Source organism: Trachurus trachurus, assembly GCF_905171665.1.
Source record: "Trachurus trachurus genome assembly, chromosome: 14".
NCBI lineage: Eukaryota > Metazoa > Chordata > Actinopteri > Carangiformes > Carangidae > Trachurus > Trachurus trachurus.
Genome location: NC_139903.1, coordinates 14,978,391 through 14,987,136, shown reverse-complemented (window position 1 = coordinate 14,987,136; position 8,746 = coordinate 14,978,391). Strand labels below are relative to the sequence as shown.

General features: G+C 39.5%; 1 protein-coding gene across 1 annotated transcript in view; it reads left to right on the top strand.

Moving 5' to 3' along the window:
• Positions 1-242: 242 nt before the first annotated feature.
• The window catches only part of klhl13 (kelch-like family member 13), a 37,577-nt gene continuing 29,073 nt past the window's right edge, over positions 243-8,746 (top strand). Inside the window, exons 1-2 of the mRNA XM_083986148.1 lie at positions 243-325; positions 1,665-1,736. Of these exons, the coding sequence (XP_083842274.1) occupies positions 1,684-1,736 (53 nt within the window). The 5' untranslated portion in view covers positions 243-325; positions 1,665-1,683. The remainder of the gene's footprint in view (positions 326-1,664; positions 1,737-8,746) is intronic.

Here is an 8,746-nt window from a genome sequence, read left to right as displayed (position 1 = left end):
ATTTCGTGGAAAGCTGTGGGGATTTACACTATACATTTCCATAAATAATGGTTAGGGCAAAACAGTAGCCTGTAGACATCTCCTACAGACCTCAAAGGGGACTCTTCTTTAGACCCCACTTTATTTAGTAACGGAAGTTTTGAGCCAATGAGAAAAGATTGCCATACTCTTCCGCCAATGGAAAGTTTGGATGCTCCAGCTCGCCTAGTAAGCGACAGCCCGATTGGATAAAACAAGGAAGGAGGCTCTGCTGCTGGTGTAAGTGGATTTGAGGGGCTTGGAAGGAAAACAAGGACGGCTAGTTAACGTTGCCTCGGCGTTGAAGGTATGAAATCTGTTTTTTTAAAAGTTTAAAGAGACTATTTAAGACACAGACAGGGACTGGAATATCATTATGTTGTAATGACGCCAACAAACAGCAGGTTGACAGATACTTACAGCCATTTGTTGGTGGTGGCAGACCGACACAACCAAGCAGACTAACTAATAACTAACCCAACTAACTCATGTTAAGACCCCGGTCGTTCACGCTGCTGTGAGCGAAGGTAGCACAGCTAGCTGGTGATGGCTAACTGTAATGTAACTGTAACTGTAACTGACACGGTAAACTGTCCGTTACCAACGTTTATTCCAGGCTAGCAACGTTAACGTTAAAGGGGTTAGCTTAGCTAGTTAGCTTTAGCCCTGTTTCCACTGGAGGTGTAGCGATAGTATTGAGGCAACATGGCCAGATATGCAGTAAAGCTCCAGTGTGACAGGGTTGTCTTTTTTTTTGTTTAATCATCACTGCTTAGTCTAATCTATGAAACGCTCACCTTTAAAAAAAAACCCGATAGTAGTGTATAGCCTCTGCTAGCCTGTCAGCTACCTCGCCATGGACTTAGTTTGTGTCCCACTTGGCTTTAAAGGGACTAACCTCGTTGCCTGAGAACTACAGCACGAAGCTACACGGAGGATGACTGACAACTCCATCAGTCTTATGTCATTACAATCGTGTCATGTTTAACGAGTTACAACATCGGAACCAGCGAGTTACTTTTAAGGAAACTTTTTTTTTTTTTTACTGGCTCCATATTGACGTGTGGACCTGTTAACCATTCTTGTTTTTTTTGTTTTGTTTTGTTTTGTTTTGTTTTATAATCGATAAAAATACTGCGCCAGTTGTTCCGTGAATATTATTAGCTGGATTTTCAGAATAATAGAGGAAGGTTGCTCTTTCAACTAACGCACATGACAGATATTTTTAGTTTCCATTAGCCTAGTTCTTTGTAAAGCAACAAGTTACAGAAATATGATGCAACTGTCACATTTCAGCAGGGGATGAGGGGTCAAGAAACACCCATACATATTGTGTATCTCAAATGAACATGAAAGCAATTGTATTCACATTACTTTAGTTTCATTAGTAACACAGCCGCAGGCGGCAAATGTCATAAGCAGGATGTAAAGTCTTTGAAATGTATTATTAATTTGAAAGCAATTACAGCAGATTTTATCTAACCTCTTCAAGACTTGATAGGCATTACAAAGTGAGCTCTGTGCAAACAACTTTTACTCTAAATTGAACAGCTTTTATCTTGTTTTCTTGGCTGAAACTGAATGTGGTTTTGGAAGAAAGGAAGATTCAGTGCAGATATTAAAAGTGACATGTTTGTATTTTTGAGGTGTGGTTTTGGTGAGGGTATGGAGCACCCTATACACAGAGGGGAGACAATGCCCATCGGACTACATGACAGGTAATGTCCAATATCACATATATCTTTATTTCCTTTGCCACTGTGATTATGTATATTAATTCACTTTGATGTTTCACTCTTGTCTCACATTCTGGAGCTGTTAATTAACAATAATCATTGTGAAAAGAGCTGTGTAAAAGGTTTTCTTTTTTTATTGCTCTCAACATTAATAATTGAAGGTTAATTCATGATTGACCAGTCTGTCACTGCATATATTGCAGCAATTATCAGTCCTCCTTACTATGAAATAGCTTCCACCTGGAGTTAGTTAAGAGGAGTTAATCAGGTAATCTGATTAGATTGTAGGAAAGAAAAGCAGAAGGGCTGAGGCGCTCAATGACCACTGCTGAGAGTTCACCGCAGTTTCACCTTATGACATAAAGGATATTGCAGTGTTTCAGCTTCATGAATTTACCTGTTGTGGTCTTCCACACACGTTTAACTTGTGTTTTCTGCCGGCAGTCACTTACACAGCCCTGGTTATAGACAGAGAATGAAATGGGTGATTTTTAACTGGGCCCAACCAGTGTTGATGCTGGCAAACGAGCAAATATTTTTCTGAGCTGACCCACCTTATCCTCTGCCAGGAATGAGCAACAAACCCTTTGCATAACAGAATCTGTGATGGATCATGTACTTTGCTGTCAAGTGAATAGTATAAACATATGAAGATACCTGCATCCAACATGTCACACATTGGCCACTGAAATACGTTGAGTCATCTTGGTTTGCTTGTCTTTGATCACAGACTCATTAAACAGTGTTTAGGTAAAAACAATGCATTTGTAAGTTGAACTAAAAGGCATTAAAAAGTTGTTTCTTGATAATTAGAGTAATTTCTGTTGTTTTGGTGTGTTTATGTGGCCGTTAGTCTGCTGTACCAGATGAGATGGAATATGTTGGTTCTAAATTTGGCAACGCTGCTCTGTTTCCTTTGCCATCAGTGACAAATGAGGACAAAAACCAGAAAGAGGATGGAAGAGTCTGTCTCACATTATGTCAGTGCTGTAAATTACATGTGAAAAGAGTTGTTTCCGGAGACAATTTTGTGTTATACTCTGCCTGCTACTGTTTGTTTGCGTGTTTGATATTACCCAGGATTTAGCCTGCTCTTTAGAAAATATTGTACTAATATTGTAATATTGGGTGTTGTATGGCTACAGAATGTTTTGGAAAATTATTATTGGCAAAATAATGTATTTATAGATGTGGAAGTGAGTATTGGCATTCAGTTGACTTATCCATGTTGACATATTGGTTGGCTAGTTTGGTTGCAGTGTGCTGTCAAGCAGCCTGTTAATTTTGCAAAGGGCTGCACAATACCGGTATGTTGAGATTATATCGGTAGATATTGCGATTGCAATTTCAGTGTGAAGGGTGGTTTTTCCATTTCATCTCCACATGAAAATATAAAATGTTGTTGGCCTGGGTGTCTGTGTAGCAACACAACACTAAGAATGCACAACAGTATGGTCATGTATTTTACCGTAATCAAAAAACTGCAGCTCCTGTGATTTGGATATTGTACTTGTACTTGTTACATTTATTTTACTTTTTTTTTAGTTTAGAAAAGGATAACGCTGCTTTCAGTCTCAAGATCTGACGTTAGATAAACCCTTGTTTGCTCTCAGTATCAGTCACTCTAGCTTCAATGCTTGTTTGATTCACACATATTCCTGGTGCCATAAATAGACGGGGCATTTTACATTTGAACCATCAGCTTGACAGACAAATTATGTAATTGTGACATTGACATCGCAGTCTGTACGGCTTGTTTTTGTTCTACTATCCACCAATAGATCTTTAGCTGCTTGGATGATTTCACCAGTCAAACTCTAGTGTTAAATTGAATTGATGTCTCAACCAATCAGTGATTTGAAACATGCCTGTAGGACCTTTCAGAAGTGACAAAGAAATGACTTATTAGTTGCACTGGTTGTATTGTTTAGTATTGCTTGTGGTTATCATGATTTTTTTTATCCAGTGGTTTTGTTTTAACTGTGATTATATAGTTGTGGTTGAAGTTTACATGAAGAGTGATACAAGACATGGATATTATGTTTCAAGTCAGCCAGTCAATGTCCACTATACTTGAAGATCCAATGAGTAGATTGAAGTTCAAAGAGCATATTTATTGACTTTTCCTAGTTTTTGACTGTTATATTTTTCACCGTGGGCTGTGTTGGTTGCATAGACTCATCCTGAAATTAGACATGCACTTTCAAATACCAGTGAAAGAAGCACAAACAAAAGATTCTTCTCTACTTATGAACTGAACTGTGACTTTGTGAACTTTTCAATTCAGATGGAAGGGGGTGGAAATGCTACAATGTCAAGAAAGGCCATGCTGCAGCTTAGAGTATAAGCTGAGGAGGCTGGAGGTGCAGGTGGTAGAAGGGAAGGAAAAGATCAAGATCAAGATGTAAAGGAATCTTATCTTCTGAGGAAATTTGTAAACAGCTGCCAGCACAATGACTTTGAAAGTAAAAGACAACAACATAAGGTAGTTATTTAGCCTTAAAAAGGTATCGGCTGGTTTCTTTTTTGTTTGTAATAATAACAACACTGGTGTAGTGTGGTTTGTGGTGAAGAGATCAGTAGTACTGCAGCCAACAGAATCTGTTACTGGAAGCAACCTGTGTTCCCAGATGAACACTCCTGTACCTGCATACACCAGTTTGTTTTTTTCTGGATGCCCTCGACAAGTCAAGGGCACAAATACAAAAAAAAATTTCCCACCATAATCCCAACCTCAAAGGAGCCATTTGTAAGTTTTGCTAGTAGCCATAGTTGGTGTTAAGAGCTTATTACTTATAAATAGAAAGAAACAAAAAAAGAATTGCTTTCCACTGCTATCGTTTCATTTCTTCTACTGAAGTTATGTTGCTAAGTTAACAACCTGGTTGGGCTGTCTTGTCACTTTTCAATACTGAGTCACTATAGTGTCCAGTCTGCCCTGAAGAAGCACTGGTGAGAGGACTTATTCTTACCTCCTGTTTTATCGGTACAATGATTGAAGCCCTCACCAATGTGGTAAATAAACTAATGCTAATGATGGCAACACAGAGCAACAGCAACACTTACAAATGGCTCCTTTTAAGGTATCAACCATAAAACACAAAATCTGTTGAATGTCACTACCAAATAAAGGCAATAAATAAACAATACGTCTTTATACATTTTCACTTTTTTTTAAGCATGAAAGACTTGCCAACATAGACATTTTTCAACTTTATGCTTGTTCTCAAAATGATGAAGTATGAAAGACTTTGCTGAGGTAAGGTGCCTTATGATGTTCATTGTAGTTTGAATGCTGCATTCAGCAGTCTTTGCTTTGATGGCAGCAGTAACCTTGACATAATAAAGTTTTGAGTTTACCTGGTGAATGACTTTGTGGTGGAACGACTGACATTTTGGAAAGCAAACAAGGATTTTTTGGGCATTTTTAATTTATTAGGATAGAAGTGTGGGGAGAGATGGGAAAGTCATTGAGAAAGAGGGGATGACATGCAACAAAGGGGCGCAGGCTGGATTAGATTCGAACCCATGGCTGCTGAAGTTGGGACAAAGCGAGACCTGGAGCCCCAGGAAGGGGGGAGTTTTAAACTAATTGTGCCATTTTCAGTTTGTTATTGACATTATGTAAGGTGTTTTCTTAGTTGGTCCTACTTTGACTGGATTTGGACTGACTGTCTGTCTCCACCCATGAAAGCTTTAAAATAATGTTCATTTATGCCCCTTTTTCGTTTAGCCAGAACACCATGTCCAAAAATGATAGGTCAAAAAGCCAGTAGGTTAAAGGAGAACATTGTGTGCAGGTTTTCTGAACTGTCAGTTAATTTAAACCTCCCAAATCTCCAAGTCTTAAAACCTTACCGCCATGGTGACATGACATTTGGTATATAAGATAAAAATAATAATTTAAATCTGTAACATTTCGTTATTACATCCAACATAAATTGTTTTCTGAAAAATAAAAGATAAACTCGATGCCTGGATTTCACAGAATCGGAATAACTGGGGATAGTTGGAGACATTCAGTTTTATTAAGTAGATTCTACTTTATCTTTTTTACTTGCACATAACCACATGTTAAAACACAGAGGATAGTAAATTTGTTTGGTTTGGAGTTCCTTCTGCTACTTCTCCCACCCATCTCACTTTGACCTCTTCCCATAGCAAACCCAGAGCTGTAATCACAACTCCTTTAACAAGGTGGCACTGTTGCTTAGCTACTGGGCAATTCGCAGACCCTGAAAGGGTGATGGGAAGGCAGGGCTTGTTCCCCCTCCTACCACGAGACAACCGTGAATGCAGCAGGGCAAGTAGTCGTGGTGGATGCAATCTATTGGCTTCTCAGTGCTGCCGCTAAAGTCACAACCCTGACTGTAGCCTGCACTGCCTCTACCAGTGTATTTCTATAGCTGCTGCTGCTGCTGCTCTCCCTCCCCCTTAAATGGTGTGGGCAGAGTGGGATGGAAGTCTGCATTGGAAACCTTTTCATGGAAATGGTCTTTGCTGTTGGTATTGCTGTAGCACCATTCTGGTGACAACAACATGCCGTTAAAATGGAAAAGCGGTTCTCCTGTCAGCTGGAAATTCCCAGTGCCAGTTCTTAAGACATCCAGGTCCTCACCCCTTTCGCCTGCATACATGTGAGTAAGAGCTAAATGGCATTTGCATTATACTATTGTGGCAACGTATATTGAGATGGATTTTCTAGCTTTTCGTGGATATTTTGTACGGAAATTATTGTGACATTATTTTTTGTTGCAGCCCTAATTAAGCAGAATGCGATGGAGCCTAGTAGTGTGTCAAGAGATTTGCCTTGTCCAGCGTGTATTTTATGGTTCGCTGGCGGACTGCTTTTCTCATGGGCAGTAGGGACTCATTTTGCCGCTAGTCTGGACATGGCAAGCACCACATCCCTGACTCTTGCCCTCTCCCTGTGGCTATGTTTATTTGGGAACGGGGACTCAGCAGCTTGGGAGGAGCCTGCCTTTGTCAGGATGTCTGGCGTGCCCTGGTTTAGAAGCTATTGTCATCTGCCACTGTTCAGGAGGGGAGGAGGGGGGTTGGTAGAATGGAAGTGCTTCACACAGCTTCTCTCCATCCCCTCTCTTTACCCCTTTTTCTCTCAGCTCTGCTGAAAAGGGCATGTGTCTTGTTTGACTTTTGATCAGTAACACGGATTTGGCCACAAAAAAAAGCAAAAATCATGACAACCAAAAAGCTAAAGGTAATTTCATAGGCTAATGTGGCTTACTTGGATGGATTTTTACAAAATTGGATTTCTACAGTCTACAGCTATGCAGCTTTACTTATGAGCTTAAGAGCTTAATTTTACTAGTTTTACAGAAATATTTATTTTACTGCATCACAGCAGGAGAGATCCGTGCTCTGTTTTGGTACGTTTTCAATGTCCTCAGTGAAGCAGCTGATATTTCCATCGAGGTTTATTGTAAATAATAAAAATTATGGTACGTGTTCACTTTTTTGTAGTCCTAAACCCCTACACAAGTGTGGACTAAATTGTATCACTTTGTAGGCTCTTTACAGAGCCACACAATGCTTCACTGTTTACATTATTTATGCTACTGACTCACTCATTAAGGATTTAATCTTTATTTAACCAGGGTCACGTAATTGGAACACACTGCCTCACAGATTATTCATATCCACACCTGGAAGCTGCCCAGAACCATTATTACAAAAGCGGTTATTTTAGTGTTGTTGCTAACACGGTGGCATGCTCTCAGCAATATGAGTTATTAATGTAAGTCAAAATTATCTGTCATGTTTGATAATTAATGGGGGAGGTTGAACTCAAATTTCTATGTAAATCTCCATCTTGTCCTTGAAATATACCATTCAGCAGATATATTGACTGTGCATGTCATTGATGGTGATTGCTTGGGTTCTTGATGTATGATAAAGCACCTTTGAAACAAGGTGGAAACATGTATTATCGCTTATTTTAATACACAGTTCTTTAGAATTGCAGTGTTTTATTGTTATATGATTTTGGATTTCTATATACATAGTAATAGATCTGTGAAATGCAGTGTAGATTTGGCTAGTTGGTGTCTTTTTGGTCACTACTATCATTTTGGCATGTGGCAGTTTATTTTAAAACTACCTTTTAAATAAAATCATATCATGTCAATGACTTCTTTTAATTTTGTGTGTCTTCACAGAGAGGCATCTAAATTTGAACCTTAAAGCTTTACTCTGCCCAGTGCGGCCAGGCCCCACCAGACCACCTTCTATTTTAAAACGTGTATATTGTAAGCTGCGTCTTTAGGCAGGCTGATATTGGGCCCCCAATTATAGGTTACTCTGTGGCCAGGGAGAAGTCACTCTTTATAGGCCCTTTGAGTGGTGCCTCTGTCTGTTTGGCTTTGGAGACATTTTTAACTCGTGTGTTGGTAAGGTAATCTTTGTCGATGTAACCAAAGCAGCAGAATGATGGAGGACACAGGAAAGAGAGAGAGAGAGAGAGGGAGTTTTTGCTATATCTGACGTACATATTGTGTGAAGAATTAAGCACTGTTTGCACATTGTGCTTGGTTGTTTTGAAACCACTCTAATCTATATATAGACTAGTGAACTGCCTGTGGTGCAGATTTCATGCTAGCGAGGAATGGTAAAGGTTCCCTGCCAGTATGACCCGTGGAATAATCTTCAGCTCAGTGAGAAGTCATCGGGTTTATCTTCCTTTCCCACAAAAAAGTCCTTGAAATGAATGTCATCCCTTATTGTACAGTGATTCAGTGCTAAGCACTTAATATGTGTGACTGCTGTCTTTAGTAATCACCTCTTGGAGGCATCATGGTGAGCCAGCACCCTTAACTGCGGCAACGCCTGTTCGATTCCAGTCGGGGGTATTTAGCACATGTCATTAAACCTTTTCTCTCTCCCCTTGTAACCTGTCACTCTTTGTCAACAACCTAATGCATGGAAATCAATCTTTCAGAAACAAAATGCAAATCACATTGACCATCTTATTT